General features: G+C 45.4%; 1 protein-coding gene across 1 annotated transcript in view; it reads left to right on the top strand.

The window, feature by feature from the left end:
- Positions 1-19280, top strand: part of SYNPO2L (synaptopodin 2-like) — a 35286-nt gene that overhangs the window by 13380 nt on the left and 2626 nt on the right. The window contains exons 2-3 of the mRNA XM_010139106.1: positions 774-925; positions 3621-4279. Of these exons, the coding sequence (XP_010137408.1) occupies positions 774-925; positions 3621-4279 (811 nt within the window). The remainder of the gene's footprint in view (positions 1-773; positions 926-3620; positions 4280-19280) is intronic.

The following is a 19280-nucleotide window of genomic DNA, read 5'->3' as shown; positions in this document are numbered from 1 at the left end:
CAGGAAGGCTTGACAGCAGGAAGTGCCTTGGAGCCACAGTTTCTTCCTAATGTCAGCTTCCCTGAGGATGGTACCTCCAGGGGCTCTGCATGAGTGAGTGTCAGGGATCATACCAAGGAAGCACAGCAGGGGTGTACAGAAGGACACACAGCCATGTATAGTCTGGAAGGAGTTCCCATTCCCTCTCTGAAACACAGGCTCCCTAATCAACTAGGGAATGAAAGGAGAAGAGCATGTAGATGTTCTTGAGTCTTTGATCTGCACTGAAGGACTTGGGTTGGGTTGGTGATCAGGTCAGACCAATGCTCATCAGAGTGACTCTTGGAAATAACAGGAGTACAGAGACTGAAAGGCACAGCCAGGGTGACCCAGGACTACTCTTCCACCCTCACAGCACAGTAGTCTTAGGTGATATTTTATTCTGTCAGGGACAGAGCAATAGAAGCACCAGCAGGAGACAAGCAACTGAACTAAATAGCTGCTCTTCTTCCCTTCATCCCTATCTGTTGCGGTACACTGTTGTGGTACACTGGGTGGCAGTGTGGGCGGTCGGAAGATTACGTGCTTACGTGCTTACGTTACAGGAATGCAGTAACCACCCACGATGGGCGAGGCTTAGTGGAACACTATATAATTCTGTTCAGTACATAATAAAGTGCCATTTTGCATCTTCTATATTAGAATAAGTGTCTAAATGGACCTTGACGGCAGAGGTCAAGTGCCAAGAATCACAACGAGTTGCCACACCTATCCTCTCTCTTCTGCTTTTCCAGATCCGAAAGAGAAGCAAAGCATGTCGTGGAGGCCTGTGGGAAAACGATGTACTAGTATCCATCAATGGGAAGTCATGTGCTGGCCTCTCCCATGCTACTGCCATGCAGATCATCGATTCCTCCAACGGCACGCTCGACATCCGCGTGAAAAGGTAACCTGCTCTCAAGCACCAGTGCTGTGACAGTGCAGGCAGCAGGGCAGCTTTATCCAGCTGCTGTCCACACCTAGCAGAAAGAAGGTAGGCAGGAATCCTTTGGTTACTCCATAGCACAAGGTGTACTAAGAGGACTTCCCCATGGCTAACATGTGGCCAACCAAAAGTTTTGCACTGTCTGTGCTGCTCTCTAGAGTGCCCGGCCCTGGGGCCAAACTGACCCAGACCTCCCTGCCCCTGCCTCTCAGGCGGGAGGGAAATTCTTGCAGTGTGAGGGCTATGAGGCAAAGAATGAGCAATTTAGGCTCCAAGCAAAGAGATGTCATAGGGCAGTTTATCTAAGCAATTAACAGAGGCTTCAGTTCATTCTGGGTAGATAATTATCCTGTAGAAATGGATTTGACTACATATTGGATAATTGAATAAAAGAGGTCTGTAGCCAAGTCCCGTTCCAGAGGAAGAAGTACCTCTGGCAGTCTCTAGTCCAGCAGAATACTGGAGGCTCAAATTTAAGCACAAAAGTGTCTCAGTAACACCCCTTGTTCTACCTGTGCTGAGCTAACCCGGTGCCTCAGTGCAGGCTGGATGAGGCCCAAGCTGTAAATGAATCATGTGAAGACAAAGGCAGCAAAGCTGTGTGAGATCCCAGCTAGTCCACACTACTGCCAAAACCAAAGTCACCCTGGGAGATGCGATTTTCTACAGCCCTGAAATGACAGAGCACCGTGAGCAGTGGGGAGGGAGAGCCACACTGGTTGCTGGCATCTGTAAAGCAGAGGCAGAGGTAAGCAGTGCACAGAGGAGGAAAGCCTGGGCTTTTAGAATCTTTGTCTTGGCTTCAGGGAAAGTGCCGGTGCCTTCTGATGTGTTTTTCCCTATACCCTAGCTGTGATTAAGTGGGATGAGTGAGTCCTGCACAAGGTGTCCAGAATAGATCCTGGTCCCTTGCCAAGGCCTTATCTCACCCCATCGGAGCCTATCTCCAGCCAACAGGTGCCTGGGCAAATTCCAGTGGGCCAAAATCAGCACGCTGTGAATTAGCCAAGTGACAAAGGCAGGCTTCTTGCAGCCCTCTGGGAGCCAACGTTGGATGGTTTGGAAATAACATAACCAGCTGGCTCATCTTGGGGTAGTGGAGAACTCATCAAATATTGCTTTCTGGTCATATCTCTATTCCCACTTCATATCTGTGTTTCCAGAGAAGATACCAATCAGTCCTTTTCAAAAAGGAGAGGTAGCTGGAGACTGGTGTATGCGAGGTCATGTGACTATTTCTGTCAGTGTGGGATGTGTGTGAAGAGAGAAGGAGAGGGAGGGAGAGAGATCGTGACCTGAAGGTGAAGAACAAGAGAAACTGGCTTACAAGCATTAATGCTTATCAGTTATCTGGCAGAGTATTTAAAGAAGAGGAAGGTCTGCTCTGCTCTGCTTTGCTTGGGGAGCTTTGAGTTTGCTCCCCAATGAGAGTTCGTAATAGCAAATACTATTAAAAAAATAAACCATCAGAGAAGTTGTTCCACCCTTAGCTTCCATGAAGGTTTGCATTTGGCATGAATATAAATTTGTCACAGCTTAGAATTAGGACCCAAGTCATGAACTCCACAGCTGTACTGCCATTCCAATGCTGTCTGCCTGGCTTCCCAGTATGAATGCTCAGCAGGCAAATCCTTAGGGCTCCTTTGTAGCTCTGACAACCCTGGTGACTCTGGCAAGGGAAGGAAGAAGTTCCCTGCCCCATCTGTGTGGTCTGTAGCCAAACTGCCACTGAAATCCAGACTCACTCTTGAGGAGAGGGAGGGCAGTGCTAGCTCTTTTCCCATCAGCGTAGCCAGTTCTCCCTCCCTCTGGCAGTCAGCAGTGGGTCTGACTGCTCCAGTCTGTCCTGCCCCTGCTTTAGTCATCCTTCCAGCTGACTTACAGGCTAGAAGCTGCTATGTCTAATCCAAAGGCGAATGCCACCATGGCTTGGGCTGGCTGGCGTGACTCCAGTACAGCCATCAAAACGCAGGCACTGGTAGCTAACTTGTGAAGCAGTTCCACAGAGAGCAATATCACACATCAGGGTGGACTCCTACCACAGAATAAGATATTCCTACCCCCCAAAAACCACTTCGTCCTTTTTCTCTTACCTATTGGCTATTTACTCCCATGTAGAGGTCAGGGCAAACAGAACTGGCTTGTTGGAGCCCATTCTGAAGTAAAGCAGCTTGGGGATGCCAGGATCTGCAGAGCTGACACAGCTTTATGGCACAGTCCCAGCTGCAAGAGCAGCTGGAGTGCAGTGTGGTGGCTGAGGCACCAGCCACCCCCTCCCCACAGCAGGCAGGTGGTAGGCTGTAGAAGTGTGTCCCACTCTCCTGGGGAATGTTTGCTATGCAGGAATTCTCCTCTCAAGGAGAAATGCCTGAGGAGCTGATTAAGCTGGCTGGTAGATTTTTATGCTCTCAGGGCATTCTGATTTTCAAGTGTTTAACATCTGTTTTTCAAAGAGTCATGAAGTAGAAAATCAGGATGAGAGTAGCTGACATCAGAGATGAGTCTGCCCTCGGTGTCTGCACTTCAGGTGGCTGTATCACCTGAAAAACATCTGAAATATCAGCTCAGTCCTTACCCCTCTCTCACGTGTGGAGGTTTCCTTCCAGTTCAGCCCCACCAATCAGACCTCACTCAACACTTTTCCTTCTCCCCACAGGATAGTTGGTGGGGACCAGACTGGCCCACGGCTCCAGCGTTCCCCTTCTCCAGGGCGAGTGCTCTCTCCACCATCCCCGGTCAGCCCCCAAGCACAGCTACTCAGCCCTGAACTGGCAGGAGCCCCAGCCTCCGCACAGCCCTCGCAGCCACGGAGGTCACAGAGGCATCTGGAGAACCTCACCTCCCCACCAGACAGTGAGGCCTACTATGGCGAGACTGACAGTGATGCTGACAACGTGGGCCAGGAGAAGCACCGCCGGGCTCGCAAGAAGAGCCCACGCTCCCCGCCCGACAGCACCAACAGCAAGGGAGATGCGCCTCAGGATGAGGTGTCCCTGTCCGAACAGAGCGGCTATGAGAGCATGCCGGAGGCTGCTGTTCAGGAGGGAGCCGAGGTGGCCAGCTCTGGTGGGGTGGCCAAGAGGGAGATTGTCTGCCTGCCTGGCAGCCGCACAGACACTCCATTCTCAGAGAGTGAGGGACAGTTGCGGCCACCATCAACAGAGGGACGGGAACCTTCTCCAGAGGCGATGCTCCTGCCCCATGCCACCAAGGCTATCCGAGCAGAACGCCATCTCATCCCTATGGTGGGGCCAGTGGAGCACCCAGTTGATGAAGACCTAACCACCTCATACATGGAGAAAGCCAAGCAGGCCAGTAAGTCCTCTGCACCCTGCAGCTCACGCATGCTATCTTCCTATGCAGATTCTCCTTCCAAAAACCTAATTCCTGCAAATATCAAGTGGGTTAGCATCTCTGGCTTGGGAAGAAGCAGAGTCAAGTCAGACCTGCAGGGAATGGGGCTTCCTATTGCAGCATTGTCACTGGGGTCTGCCTCATCCAAGATGTCCCAAGGAATAGATGAGAGAAAGAGTGGAGGTCATAGAATCATGGAATGGTTCGGGTTGGAAAGGACCTTAAGGATCATCTAGTCCCAACCCCCTACCATGAGCAGGGACACCTTCCACTAGAGCAGGTTACTCCAAGCCACATCCAACCTGGCCTTCCAGGGAGGGGGCATCCATAACTTCTCTGGGCAACCTGTTCCAGTGTCTCACCATCCTCACAGTAAAGAATTTGTCATTGTTTTCTTCAACATCGTTTTTTTCAACACTTTGGGCTGAAGAAGACTCAGGGGAAATGATGGTGTCAGAAAAGGAGTGGGTGTTCAGTTTCGCAGGCCTGGCCTTTCAGAGATCTTACAGCAGCTGAGTTTGCTCCTTAGCTATCTGTGTGGCCAAGTACAGGGCCCTCATTCTGAGGGGCTCCCAAGGAGTCCCCTGTTCAGCTCAGCTCTCCATGGGCACAGAGGCATGTAGTATTACACATGATGAAGGACCAAGTAAAGGTAATTTTCAGTCAGCATATCCCTAAAAGAGTGTTGTTAGTACACTGACTTTCAGAAGATGTTTTCCTTGCAGGCACTCACTCCAGCAGGAGTGTCTGTGACTGGCAGCAGCTGGTGAGCCCTGGTAGAATTTATTGTTTTTAGGTATTGGCAGTGAAGGGCTGCCAATCAGCTGTTGGAACAGCTCCTTGTAGGGGGATCCCTACTATTCAAGACCTTTTCAGGTGGAATAAAGTACTGAAAAATGTAGTGTAGTATGTGGGTAATGGACCTGAAGTGACCTCAGTTGTGAATATCTTTCCTGCTTTCTGCTACACGTGTAGCATTTCAAACGCAAACATGAAGGCAGGACAAGATGTTACCTAATTTCGCAGTTGTGATCTATCCAATAGTACTAAAACCAAGGTAATCAAAACTTGTTTTCATGTGAGGACCTCTGTGTGCAGTATGATTGACTTATTTACACTTCTCTGAGAGAAAAATAAAACGGGTTTTTAAAAAGTTACTTAACTGGGGAACAGAATGGGAAATGGAAACACTGGAAAGTTGCTAGACTCAATCAGAAATAAAGCATACAGAATCGGACTTCTGATTCTCTGCTCCAAATGCTATACATTTTTTCCCAGGACAGATAATATTGCAAGGCAACTGTTAAGCCTCTCTTTTCTCTTTTCCTTAGGTTAAACATTCCTTTATCTGTTTTGCCTAAGGGATCCTATAGAGGTAACTTTCAAATTTAGGCTGCTTCCATCAGGCAGGGCACTGTCTTACTGCTCTGCCCTGTGTTGAGAGGACAGACTCGGTTGGATCCCTTATACCTGGCCCTGCTAGGCAAGACAACTGACCTGGTGCCTTGTACTATTTCTTCCTAGTCTTAAGCATTCACTTTTCCTTAGGACAGCAAAGAAAGTAGCAATCCTCCCCGAGGATGAAGCTATTTTTTCTCCCTTTGAATAATGTGCAAACATGAGATGAATGTTGAGAAAGGCATTTTCAGCTGCTCCCTGACACCTGATAGTCCCAGCAGTGGATGAGCAATTGCCTTACATCAAGACTTATTTTCACGGACAGCGTCAGTACAGAAGGCTCACAGGAAAGCCATGTATTTAATGCAGAGCATTTCTGATAGCAAAATAATATCCCATGGCAAAAGGTGATGCAACTCTATGGCCAGCTAGGAGTAGGGTTCCCAGAAGTACTGCAGTCTGAGATAAAATTTTATTCTTCTATTACCTCTCCACACTCACCCCTCTCCTGGTTTGTTTGGCCATGGGAGTCCTTATGTAAGAGTTACTCTGCCATGGATGGCACACGGCCAGCTTGGCCTTTTCTTGGGTTAGGAATCTTGGCATTAAAAGTGAAGGCAAAACTCTATGTCCTGATCATGCTGGAGCACAGCAGCCATTAAAACAAAAGTCACTACCAGCAGCCAATAACTCTGTGAAGGAAGGAAGGGAGGGGTTGAAAGATGTTCATTATGTGGTGAACAGAGATAAGGAGCACCTATAACTGGAATAAACACAGGAGGATGTGGGAATGCTGAGCTGCATTGGCTCCATGAGGAGGCTGCCTGCAGAGAAGCTATTGGCATGGGAGGCCCATGGTACAGCATCTCTTGCCAGAAGGATGTAGCCTTGGTAAATATGTTTGGGCTCACATTGGTTCAGCTCCTACAGCTGCCCCTGCCTCTCGCAGAGTCAGCAGAGTTTAAAGCTGTTTCTCTGCCTTTCCTTAGCAATGGTCACAGAACAATAGCCTACTCTGGGACTCGGAGACTCCTGGGTTTTGCTAAACAGGAACGCAAAATCAAGCTTATGGTTTAGAAGCTAAGTAAGTTTTTAAAATCTGAGTTAACTGGTAAGGTGACTTGGACAATCAGTCCTGGGAGCCTGGGGCTCAATATATTCACCACAGACTTTTAAGGACCACTCTCACTACCTAATCATATGTCCGCCTTTTGAGCACTACCTATCGAAATATATTCGCAGTGCACCTGCTCAGCACACCCTCCTTGCCTTGCTACGGCCTGCTCCATTATGGCTTCCACTGTTGCACCATAGAAATGTGAGAAAATCCTTTTTGGTTTGTTGGGGCTGTTAGCCAGATGGTTTCTCATCTTTTCTTTCTAGAATGTACTCCCTTCTCATGCCTGCTCTGATGTTTTCTCCAATTTGGAGAGGTATATTGGGGGTATTTCTCTTGTCCTTTGTATTCATTCTTTTCAACTTTTCATGGTAATTTTTAAGCTACAAAGACTTTCTTCCTTTCCCACCTGCCCCTGCACCACAGAATTGCAGGTATAGTATTTCTTAGGAGAATATCTAGAAACATCAGATTTCTAGATGAGTAACTGAAATCCCTGTACAAGAACAGAGCTATGTAATAATATTTTGCACACCACTGAGAGTAGCAGCCGACATTTTTCTCAGCTCTATTGCCCTGCAAGGATGTCAGGATGACTGCTACTTCCTGCCAGCTCTTGGGTTTGCTCAAACTTAAGATCTGTAGCTCTGCTCTTTATTTCCTATCTGTAGAGCTTTTGTAGACCTTTGTCCTCACAGCATCCTTTCCAGAAGTCTGAGCTTTCCAGATCATAGGCAAATTGATTCAGACCTCCTGCCTCCCTCCCCTTTCCTTCATTTCTGATGTTAGCAACCCTGATATGGGCTGGCTGCACACTGTCCTCAAGATCATCAGTAAAACTAAGAAATGCTTCCCATATTCCCCTCCCATCTTTCCTAGTCTCACCATGAAAGGTGGTTATCAGTCTTTGTGCTCTGATTTTACTTTACTTTTACTTCAATTTCTCTTCATTTTCATCTGATTGACATTTCTTCAGTACAAGCATTTTTTTTTTTTGCATCAACTCGATCGACTCCTGAGAACTAGAGCTGCTTTCCCTGCCTTTGTGAAGAGGCTACAAATCACGTGGCAATTGCCAGAAGTGACAGTGCTGTCCAACACCTGCTTTGCATCCCAGTAATGCAGGAGCAAATGGAGATCATTTGTTTACACCAGACAAGGATTTGACTCCAGGAACAGACGACAGTGTAGTGGCAAGCACCAAAAGCCCGAGTTGATTTGGCAGTGGGTGGCGTGGAGCAAAATAAGCATAGGGAGGAGAGGGCAGCAGCTGATGGTGCCACCTCAGAATGCCCTGCATGTTGTCAGCTGCTGAGATGTGCCTCTCCTTCCCCAGCAAAGCCACAAGGCCTTAGAACATCTTAGAGAGGCAACAGCCCTCGCACCGAGGTTTGGGCCTGTCTCTTTTCAAAGTTCCTGCCCTATTTGCACATTAGTATTGGCTCATTTTTTCCAACCTGGAAAAATGAGGGATGATGTATGTGGGACAAGCACGCACGTCACCCCAGCCCTCCACAGGACACATGACTTGGACATGCCTGCTCAAAAAACACTCAGAGCATTTCTGATGCAGACTGGTGGGGCAATGTGGGGAGCCACACACCATCCAAATGTGTGGAGCTTGCACTACAAGTAATAGGACTTTAGTCCTCAATGCTACCCAGTGGCTACACTCTCTGATGTTTTCCTCAGTGGGGCCAGAGAACAGACAGCAAACAGGGACTTTGCTCCACTTTAAATGAACAGGAGAACATTCATACTTGTGAATAGCCAATATTTTGCCTAATCTGATGAAACAAGAGTACAACTTTGTTTCCTTCCCACTAAAACGGTAATTCGCTCTCTTTAAAGAGGTAATTCCTGGTGAAACTGAGTTTCTCTAGGGCCTCAGTTGTCATCACTGTAAAGGGCCAAGCCACATCCCTTCCTGAGACAATTTCTGTGCTGTTGGACAGCGCAGAAGGAAAGGAAGAGATAACACGAAAGAAAATACAAATAACAATCTGAATGAGTTTCAGGAGGTTGTAGAAAGTGGGGGCTTGTGGCAGGGAGAACCAGACTATAGTTGTCCCAAGTAATTGCTAGCAAGGTTCTTTAGTTCCCTGTAGCTTCTGCAGTGTCCTCCTCTGCTGACCCCACCCTCAGAGGCTTGGGATCCATCCGTAGCCAGGTCTGCTGCTCCTCAGCCACTTGTGCTCTCTAAGGTGCACTGTATTTTCACACCCGTCTTCTTCATACCCTAAATCTTCTCCCAGGGACAATGGGCGCAGGCTTTCTCACATCTGGAAATACCAATTGCTAGCAGAAGACAGACATACCAGGACAGCAGTCTAGTCCTAATTTGCTATCACACTGTAGGAATTTGTGTCAGTGTAAGAAGTGCTTCAAAATATCTCAATTTAAACTTATCCACTAGACTATTTTTAGTCCCTAGGGCTCCAAGAGTCTCTCCATGTATGGTAGGGGAAGGAAGAGAAAAATGGGTGGGGAAATTTCCTCCTCTGCTTTATATGGGCCTGGCTGCCTATGCAGAGTCATCAAAGTTACTACATTCCATATTAGAAAAGGAAATCCTTCTTGTTTAAAGCGGATGTACCACAGCATCACTTGACGAGATAGGATGCTTATAAATAAGTGGCCTGTTCATCGGAGGGTCGTGCAGATTACCTCTTCTAAGAGTGACTGCAGTCGCATTTCTCTGCAGGGAGGGTGAGTGCAGCAGGCCACCTATCAGCCTATTACATTTGGTGTAGGCCACGGGAGCTGTGAACGAGATAAAGGACCTGAATGGCAGTTTGAAGTTACTGCACCACAGTTCCTACTTGGCATTCAGCTTTGGCAGTTGTGACTCTAATGATCCCAGTTACGTGATTGTTAGCCTAGCTTACTGGCTTTGCAATTCACTTGCAGTCTAGAAGACCAAAAGGTTTAGGATAGTAAACCTTTAGGATGTGCTCATCCTACCTGTTTTAAAGTAGAATAGAAAAGCATTCTGCTCAGACTGGGAGACTAAAATTAATCGCCTGAACTATTGATCTTACAGGAAGTCTGTTCCTAGCAGTATGAAGCAATGCTGAATAACCCTTGCCCCTTGCTACTCAGTGAGCAGTCAACCTCTAAGAAAATAAGGACAACAGCCTCCATGCTTGAATCACAGATGGAGAGTCTGTTCTCACTTCAGCACACATTAAACTGGAAATCACCTCCACTTGGGAAGTCAATTTAGATACACTGATGTATGCAGTTTAGTTACATGCCTTTGCTTAAGAATATCCCACTTAGTAACTAACATTCAGTTTTAAATTCTCTGCAACTTGGAAAGAATTTATTAAGAAAGATCACAGTGAGATAAACACTGTGCACCTGGAGGCCTCTTCCTCCAGTTTTAGGCTTGACTGGCACTTGAGCTTATGCCTTTTGTTTATGTTCTTCTGTTGAAAGCACAGAGGTGATGTTTTTAGGCTGAGTTTGGGCAGAAGGCAGAGATTATAAACTAGTGTTGTCTGTCTTGGCTAGTGTGTATAAATTTTTCATTCTTTCTTGAGTCATCTCAGAAATTGTCACAAGTAATTGGCCATCTTTCTTAGGTATTCTTACTGGAGACTTTCCGTGTGATTTCCTCAGGCATCACTCATGTCCAGTATTTCAGTGCAGAAGCTGTGGGTTGCAGCACTGGAAGTAAGGCTGATAGAGCTCTGCTCTGCTTCACCTTTGTACCTCACTGCTATCCTGCTGCCCCAGAGCCTGACAGAGACATGGATTTAGCCAGATGTGTTAGCTCAGGACTAATCATGCTGTGTATAATATTCTCTGGGAGGGAAAAGATCTCTAGTTTTGAAGATGTTTGGAGGAAAGCTGTACGTGATCTCCGAAATGAAAAGGTATATACTCTCTTTTATCCTAATATTTCCACTATATGAGATACTATTTTGAGGATCTTTTTTAAAGTCAGTTACTCACACATTACTTCTCTCTGCTATTATTGTCAGCACAGGGGTCACAGTTCCTCAGACGTGGTCAGAGGTCATTTGTCATCCTGCTGCTGGTGAAACATTAGCAGCAGTTCTCTTCCAAATTCACACTTCCATGGTCCTTGCAGAGCCCAGCTAGTGTTTTTTCAAAATATGCTGCCACATTCATTAAGTTAACTAGCCTGTCCTTGCACATGCACTTCTGGAGTGACTTAGGATTTGTAAGACTAATGGGGAACAATGGGATTAAGCCAAAATTTTGTCAATAATTCAGTTCTCAGGGTGATTAGAGCAATAATCACGCTGAAACAACTATATATATAACCCCATATACTGTTTAAGCCAAGCTGATAGTTTCTAGGTCCCAGGATTTTGAGAGCTGAGTTGAAAGAAATCATAATGCAAACAGGTAATGGGAATCCCACTCCCTGTCCAATGTGGTTTCAAACAGTTCTGAAAGTGATATGGGTGACAACTGATCTTGGTGACAAGTTTGGGAAAAGTCTGCTCAGAGAAAACACTGAAATGAGACAAAGTGGTAGTGATGGGGGAGGGAGAGGTATTAAAGGGTGAAGCATAAAAAAGCATTTTGACAAAGAGCAATTAAACAACAGAGTGACTGCTCAACAAAAGTGGGAGAAAATTATAGCTAGGAAGGAGAAAACTATCAACCTGACAAATAATCATTCTTCACATTCACTTAATCCATTGTAGGAAGGGAGATCAGTTTGTTGTGAAATTTGTAAAGCTTCACTGTCATCAGTGTACCTACCGCTTGTGTTAACCAAGAATCTAGTCCTTTGCGTAAAAGAAATCAGGGCAGGAATGGGGGCAAATAGGTACAGCATGTCTCGATACACTGACTGTCCTGAAAGGACAAGGCTGAATCATATTCTCTGTAGAGGTGAAATGTAAGGAATTAGAGACAATTGTATCCGAATGGTTCTCAAGTCCTTGATGAATACCCTGGAATAACAGGAAGGGTCTCAGGGTAAGAGACCAAGAATAGCACCCGTCTTACAGATGCAGGCTCTGGGGATAAGGAAAAAAAGAAGTTTAGCTTCAGTTAGGTGAACAAAGTAGTTCTTTTGAGCACACTTTGTAGAAAACAAAGTGATCAGTAAAAACAACACAGACTAATAAAAACCAGAAAAAGAGATAATCTTTGACCTGTTCAGTAAGGTAAGACTTTGTGGCTAAAGAAATAGGGTGGACACAGTGTATGTTGACTTCTGTAAGATATCTGATATGATTCCACATGACTTTTCCAATGAGAAAAATATGGATGAGATTGGACTACTGTAAGGTGTCTGCACAATTGGCTAAGAATAGAACAGAAAACATAACTATTAATGGCTCATGATGTCAGATTAGCTAACTGGCTAAATTGGTAGTAGTGTTTCACTGGGCTTCTGAATCTAATGGGACTACCTCTATATTTTCACCCATGGAGTTTTAAATACTAACATATGTCAGTCAAATGTCCTCTCCACCTCAATGTTATATGACTGGTGAGAAGACAGATTATTAAAAATCCCAACCCTCCTCGCTTCTGTCAGTGGGTCTTGTCCTCTGGCTGCATCTAGACAGAACAGGCAGTATCTGCTGTGGGGCACCCCACAGCCCCAAAACTGCTACTGTTCAGAACAGGGACGTGGCTGGGACACCTTGCAGATTTTCTCTGGTCTTTCTTTCCACAGAAGCCCAGGTGTGTGGGGGACACAGGGGAGGGAGGTGGGTTACCTGGATTGCGGAGATCAAAAGTGTTCCCAGGTATATCACTACTGTCTTCCTCTCTGCTTTTTCAACTGCAAATTCCTGCTAGTGAGGCTTTGAATTTTTTTTGGTTTGTTTCTCTTGAGTGTGTTGTACCTAGCAAGCAGTAACAGGAAAAAGCAAGAACATAATTTTTAGTGGGTAAACTGAGGATTCAGCAGAGATTGCTGTGTATTAATCAGCAGATGACATAAGGTATGGAAGGTGTATTGTTGTCTTGTGAAAAGATGGATTTTTAAATGTAGTAGGAGCTTAACTGGTTGCAGGAAAGTACTCAAATCAATTGGATAATAAGAATACATGGCATGTGCTACGGGATTAATCAAGTCCACCCAGGTGGTGAGTATATGCTTGTCTGTATTGCTAGAGAGTGAATGCTGGAAACACTGAAGGACAAACAGAAGGTGAATCAGTGTTATCCTGCTGTCGGACATCAATAACTTTGTGAGCAGCAGAATTAACAGATCCTGGTGTCCTTTTAATTTAGTGGTGTGTTTAATATCTCATTCTGTCATGTCTAGTAAAATGCAAATCTGACTGATGTCTCTCACACACAAATTTAGAGCTTGAAATCTCTCTGTTGTGTGTGTTCTTCAGTTTTTGGAGCCTAATTAAGACTGCACTCAGGCTTCCTGCTTCCTATGGTGGTGTCTCTCTCCTCTGTCCAGCCACCTATTTGCATGTAAGCTTGTAGGAGCATTGTAACTTTGTGACTTCAGACTCTTAAAATTAGCAAATGGGCTCAAAAGCTATTAGCATGAAAGGGAAAAGATTGCAAGACTTGCAACATGACTGCATAAACCTTTCTTAGGAAATCAGGCTAAAACTGCAAAACACAGATTCACTAGTGCATTCAACAGGTGCTGTCCTGACTAAAGAAAGCTCTCCTTTGGCCGACATGTTGCAGAAGACTATGTAGGGAATACCCAGGGTCCGAGCGTGAGCTGTCAGCACAGGAAAGCTGGCGATGTGGGTGCTACCTTTTGTGCTGAGGACACATTTCCATCCATCTCAGGAGGAAAGGCAAACCCTTACTCAACTCAGGGAGGGTTTTTTGAGTGAACAAGCTATTCAAGGCTCCAGCAGGATTCCAGGAGACTAATACATTGCAGCAATGCACAGCCATGTCTCTGCACTCCCTCTGCCTAACAGAGCTCTTCAGTAGCAGTGTGGGAGTCACAGAAGGCTTAGAGTGGTCAAAAATCTACAAAATGACTGGGCATGGTTTTTCCCATGGGCTGTCAACTCACCTGCGGAGAACCTTGATTTCTGTTTTTCTAGAACCAGGAGATTGCAGTGGGGTGGTGTCTCACTGGGAGCTCTTAAAATCACTAGCCATTTCAGAAGAAATACTGGCTTGTTAAGTACTTAACTATGTGTTCAACCTAACTGTGTATTCAGTGCTTAAGTGTTGCAGATGTGTAGGACTGAAGCATTTGCCTGTAGCATGCTAAACTGGAGCTGAAGCCATGTCCATGTTTTTTGTATATTATGCATAGATTACGTGATGGAAGTGTGCAAATACCGAAGAATGAGAAACAAGTTTCCTGCCCAGAGAGTTTTACCACTTCTTTTAACAGAAGGAATATATACTCCCCTGCTTTACTGTTTGCAACTCAAACATTGGCTGAAGCTCGAAAGGTTGAAGATTTTAACAGGGAAATACTTAGAAGGCAAATAGAACCTATCCAAATCTTACTTTGAAAGGACTCCAGCAGTGATGAGAAGCATGAGATGTTTATAGTTTCTAATGACTTACTGAGATATTTGCAATGTGAACCGTGGAAAAATGACCTTGTCTAACACAAATAGCTGGAAGAACAAAATTCTAGTTGATCTCATGTGAAAAAATAGTAGGCAAGTAGTATTTCATCATAGAGGAACAGGCTTTTTATCTCTGAAATTATCAGCACACTTGTTTTCTACAGTAACAGCTTTTCTAGAATTTGGTCTTTGATAATAAAATTTACCATTGTTTGACTCCTAGTGAACATGAACAGTATCTGACACCACGTAAGCCTGCTTGTTCAGTAGTTTTCCTAAGCATACATTAAAATGCTTTATTTTAATAGGACCAAATCTTACAAAGATTTATACTTTTTATGCTTCCCTTTACTGTAATTAGTAACACAATTAATTTCATTTCAGTGAAATTTAGTTAAAATAAGTTCATGAAAATATCTTTATAGGCTTTGCTTAGTAGAAAATTTTCCTTCTCGTGGATTATTCGAACAGAATTTAGTGGGGACTAGAACTAAGTGCTTTGAAACTTAACAAAAATTTTTCTATAGAAATTATCCACCACACCAACAGAATTTAGGAGTTTTATAACCCTTCCATTTATTCTTTTATCTATTCTCTAATTTTTTCTGTACTGTAGAGCTATTTTCATTTCCAGTCACATATAGCATATATCAGATTCTACAAGGTTTTCCCAAAGAGTCTGTATCTCTATAGGTGTAAATATTCATCAAATCAAAGAGATTGAACCACTTCCATTGCTCTTGCTGCAAGAGCAACGTTAAGAGCATACGAGGCACATCAGGTCTCTCTCATAGCAATGCTACCTGTGGAAGTTGTCTTCTTGGTGTGCAGCGAGTGCTAGTGGATTTCGGGAGGCATGGTCAGAGCTTCATTATTGTAGACTCACTACCACTGAAGATGGTCTGCTGGCGTCCTGGGCTACAGCGTTGCTAAGGCTGGGACTGCGGGGAGGGAGAATCACAGGGTCCTGTCTCTTGGCCACAGCTCTGGGATTCTCTCACAGGAGCTGTTACTAGTGTACAGAAAGAGGCAGTAAGACAAGACCTAGCCAAAGTGTGAGGAGATGCTGTGCAGGCTACAGCTGTGGAGACCTGTAGAATCCCAGCACTCTCTGTTCCCTTTCTCTCCATCCACTCCAGTCCTCACTATCTTTCAACACCTTTCAGTCTCCAGCACTGGACCTCTGAGGCCAAAACACCACTCCAAATGCCTCCAAATACTCCGTCACCTTCCCTGGGCACAGCCATGCTCTTCAGTGGTGTAGGTAATAGCCTCTGCCCTATTAGTTCAATTAAACCACTTCACTGCAGGCACCCAGGATCCTAATGCTCCTCTGTTAAATGTTCCTCAGTCATGGTACACAACAGAAATATGTATCATGGACTGGTTCTCCTCAGACATGGAAGAAAATTGATATACACAGGATAAGAAAGCCTCTCCTTGCTCTTTTCTTCTTGACCTGGAGCTGTGTGCCTCTCTGAGGGTTTCAGACAAGGAAAGTTGCTTTCCTCCCGAGTGAGTTTTTCTGCCTGTCCACACTGGACATGAGCACTGCATTAATCTCATGTCTTTGAAGGGCTCTTTAGCACAGAACTGTGGAACATAGAGGCATTGGAAACAGTAACCTGAAGCTTGCACCTTTCTAACCCGAAGCTTGCACCACTAAAGCAGTGAGAGTATACAGTATATTTTCTTACTGTAAAATAAAAAAGAAGACTTTCTCCTCACAGGGAATATAGGGTAGGGGAAATAAAGATGGTGCTTAAGTGCCAGGTGACAATGTCCATCACACTGCTCAGTGATGAAGCTAAGAAGACAAAAATAGTCAAAGTGACCTCATGGCTTTCAGCAGCAATGCCTATGAGACAAAAGAGAGGCTTTAAAAGGCTTGTGGAGCTGATAGCAAAGAGCTTGGACACCTCAGAATTTTGGTTCTGCTCCAGCAGGGCACTGCTTTGCTTCTGCCTCATTGCCATTCTCTCTGTTTACGGGGAGTTGTGAATTAAACGGGCTTTGTGACATGCCCAGCTCTCCAGGTCTGGACTCTGCCTTCTCAAGCTTGGATCAGTCTTATGCAGGTACAGATATCTCCCCTTTCCTTTTCCTTTCCTTTCCTTTCCTTTCCTTTCCTTTCCTTTCCTTTCCTTTCCTTTCCTTTCCTTTCCTTTCCTTTCCTTTCCTTTCCTTTCCTTTCCTTTCCTTTCCTTTCCTTTCCTTTCCTTTCCTTTCCTTTCCTTTCCTTTCCTTTCCTTTCCTTTCCTTTCCTTTCCTTTCCTTTCCTTTCCTTTCCTTTCCTTTCCTTTCCTTTCCTTTCCTTTCCTTTCCTTTCCTTTCCTTTCCTTTCCTTTCCTTTCCTTTCCTTTCCTTTCCTTTCCTTTCCTTTCCTTTCCTTTCCTTTCCTTTCCTTTCCTTTCCTTTCCTTTCCTTTCCTTTCCTTTCCTTTCCTTTCCTTTCCTTTCCTTTCCTTTCCTTTCCTTTCCTTTCCTTTCCTTTCCTTTCCCCCTCCTTCCCCTATTCTTCTGCCTTTTCTAATTTCACTCCTGCTCTCTACCTTAAGGAAGATTTCTCTTTCTCTTTTTTCTTAAATTGTTGTAGGAGGTTGTAGCTTGAATAGCGTGATCATTTTTCTGTTGGGAGGACTGGTATAATTAGTTATGTGCTTTAGTCTTTGATGAGGAGGAAAGTAGGAAGAAGAGAAGAGGGAGGCAAGTAGCAGGTCCCAGAGGATCTTACTTGCCAGCTGCCTCAGAGCACAGGGCAGTTCAGAGCAACTTGCTAGGGAAGTTGTACATGGATGGTAATGCTGAGCCAGGACCGAGAGTTGGTGGAGGCCTAGCCAAGACTGTCTAGTGTCATATTTTCTCTGACAGTATTTGCTAGCTCAGACTCTAGAGTTGAGTGCTTTCACGGTACTCTGCTGTCAGAAGGGTCTGCACAGACGCTCACTTTGGATGTTGTAGCTTCCTAGCTGTTAGCTCCTGATGCCAGAAAACCTCCTGTGAGTCACTCAGGGTCCAGAGTTTATATATTCTGCACTTGACTGAGAGTCTATTGTGCTGCTCCTTGTAAATTTAGAAGCAAAACATGAGCCAGGTGAGATGTAGGAGCTTGTAGCAAGGACGCTTGTAGCAAAAAGAAATCTCTCCTCTTTCCTCCATTGTGAAGAACCTCCAGAGACTCATGCATGCAGATTTTTAAGTGGAATGGACAGACCTTTAGGGACTGTAGTTCATTTCTATCATGGAGAGCAGGTCTGATGCCTAGTCTACGCCTGCCCTGAAGAACACTAAGTCTCCACCAAAAACCTGGGCACTACTTCAATCTTGGTTCAGCAAGGTGGAGTCATTCGAGAAGGAAAGTTTTGCAGAGAGCCTTCACTTTTCAAGTGCAAGAACAAATAGCGAGCCGGTTTTTTGTCATTGATTTTGCTGTTTCCAGTTCCCTGAGTGCAAAAGGGAGGAATGGACTGTGCATCCACGTGAAGTGATCTCAAACCACAGAAGTTGCCTTGTTGAAATCCCAAAGCAGCAGCTTTGGGAAGAATCTTCCCTTGTATTTACCTTAAACTTCCTGGAAGGATGACTGCTCTGCAGATCAACACCTTATTTTCAGCAGGGGATGAGAGAGGGAAGTTCTTTCTGCTGTAGTTACACTGGTGCAGCATGGAATGATGACACCTAACACAACTGTGCAGCCTAGCCAGGTTTTGGGGGACATCCGCAGTGCTCATGAAAACTAATATCCTTCTTAGCTAAGCTCCCTGTCCTCCACTGCAGGTGACTTTGCCGTATTAGCAAGTCCCCATTGAATGAATGCTCTGTAATAAAATGGTCAGAGATGAGATCCTAAGAGGACTGAGCAGATCCCATTCTCTTGTCTGTCCCCCATCACTGCCTGCACCTCACCTCTCCCCTCCCCTTTCCTCATTTCCTTCAGCAGGGCATAATTTTCTACCTCTTTCTTGAGAATGTCAGGGCTGGACAAGTGCTACACAGTTTTTTAACAAATTATTAGATGCAAATAGTGGATGGATATTTCACCTGTACTGTCTTTCTGGGGAAAAGACAACAGGAGTAAGGTAACGAAAGTAATGAAAGAAATCAAATATTAGTCTACGGTTTAGGTGTGTGAGTTTTTTTCTGTGAAAGGTTAGCACTGATTTTTGTCACTTATTTTCCTTAGGGCAGCCAAATCTGGTTTTACTACTGAATCTTGTTTGCCCCCTGCTTCCCCTGCACGCAAGGTAGAGAACAAAATGTTCCTCTCTGGGGCTTTACTGACCATTGGCCTGGCAGAGCAGGTGGAAAATTATTATCCCACACTTTCATGCCAGTCCCAACAGGTGTTGACTTTTCCAAGAAAGCCTGTCTAAGTGGATTCCTTCTGGCCCGGCTGATCAGTTGTGGGGGTTTGGGATTCTTGCTCAGGAGCAGATGCTCTTCTTCCTTGATGGGCACAGGGCACAGGCAAGGGACTACAGCAAGGGTGGAGACATGCCTCCTGATGTGGCAGGGCTGGTGCAGAAAGCAGCAAACAACCCAATGCTGCTGCACAGCACTCTGACACTGTAGCTGGCACTTCAGAGCCCAGAGCAGGAGCAGCCTGGCTGTGCCCGCTGAACAACTCTCCCACTGCACACGCAGACAGGTGCTAACAGTAGCAGCATCTGCTTCCCAAACTCTTAGGGCCAGAGAGTTTACTTGCTCCTGGGAATCCTCCATGTGGTAGGAGGAAGGTGGACAAAAAGCAAGGCTCCACCTTCAAGGTGATAAGTAATGGGTAAAAATTCCCAGGAGCAAGGGCATGCACTGTAAAAACACCGTGAGATACAGCCTGGGACCCCCTGCAGAAATAGGCTGCAGAAATAAGAAATGCCAAGTCTAACCAGGAAACAGAGACCAGCCATCAGAGTGGGGGAGTTCTGTCCCCACACCTG

The sequence above is a fragment of the Buceros rhinoceros genome, unplaced genomic scaffold, assembly GCF_000710305.1.
Source record: "Buceros rhinoceros silvestris isolate BGI_N320 unplaced genomic scaffold, ASM71030v1 scaffold7836, whole genome shotgun sequence".
Classification (NCBI taxonomy): Eukaryota; Metazoa; Chordata; class Aves; order Bucerotiformes; family Bucerotidae; genus Buceros; species Buceros rhinoceros.
Note: the sequence above shows the minus strand (reverse complement) of the source record. Positions and strands in the feature narration are given on the sequence as shown.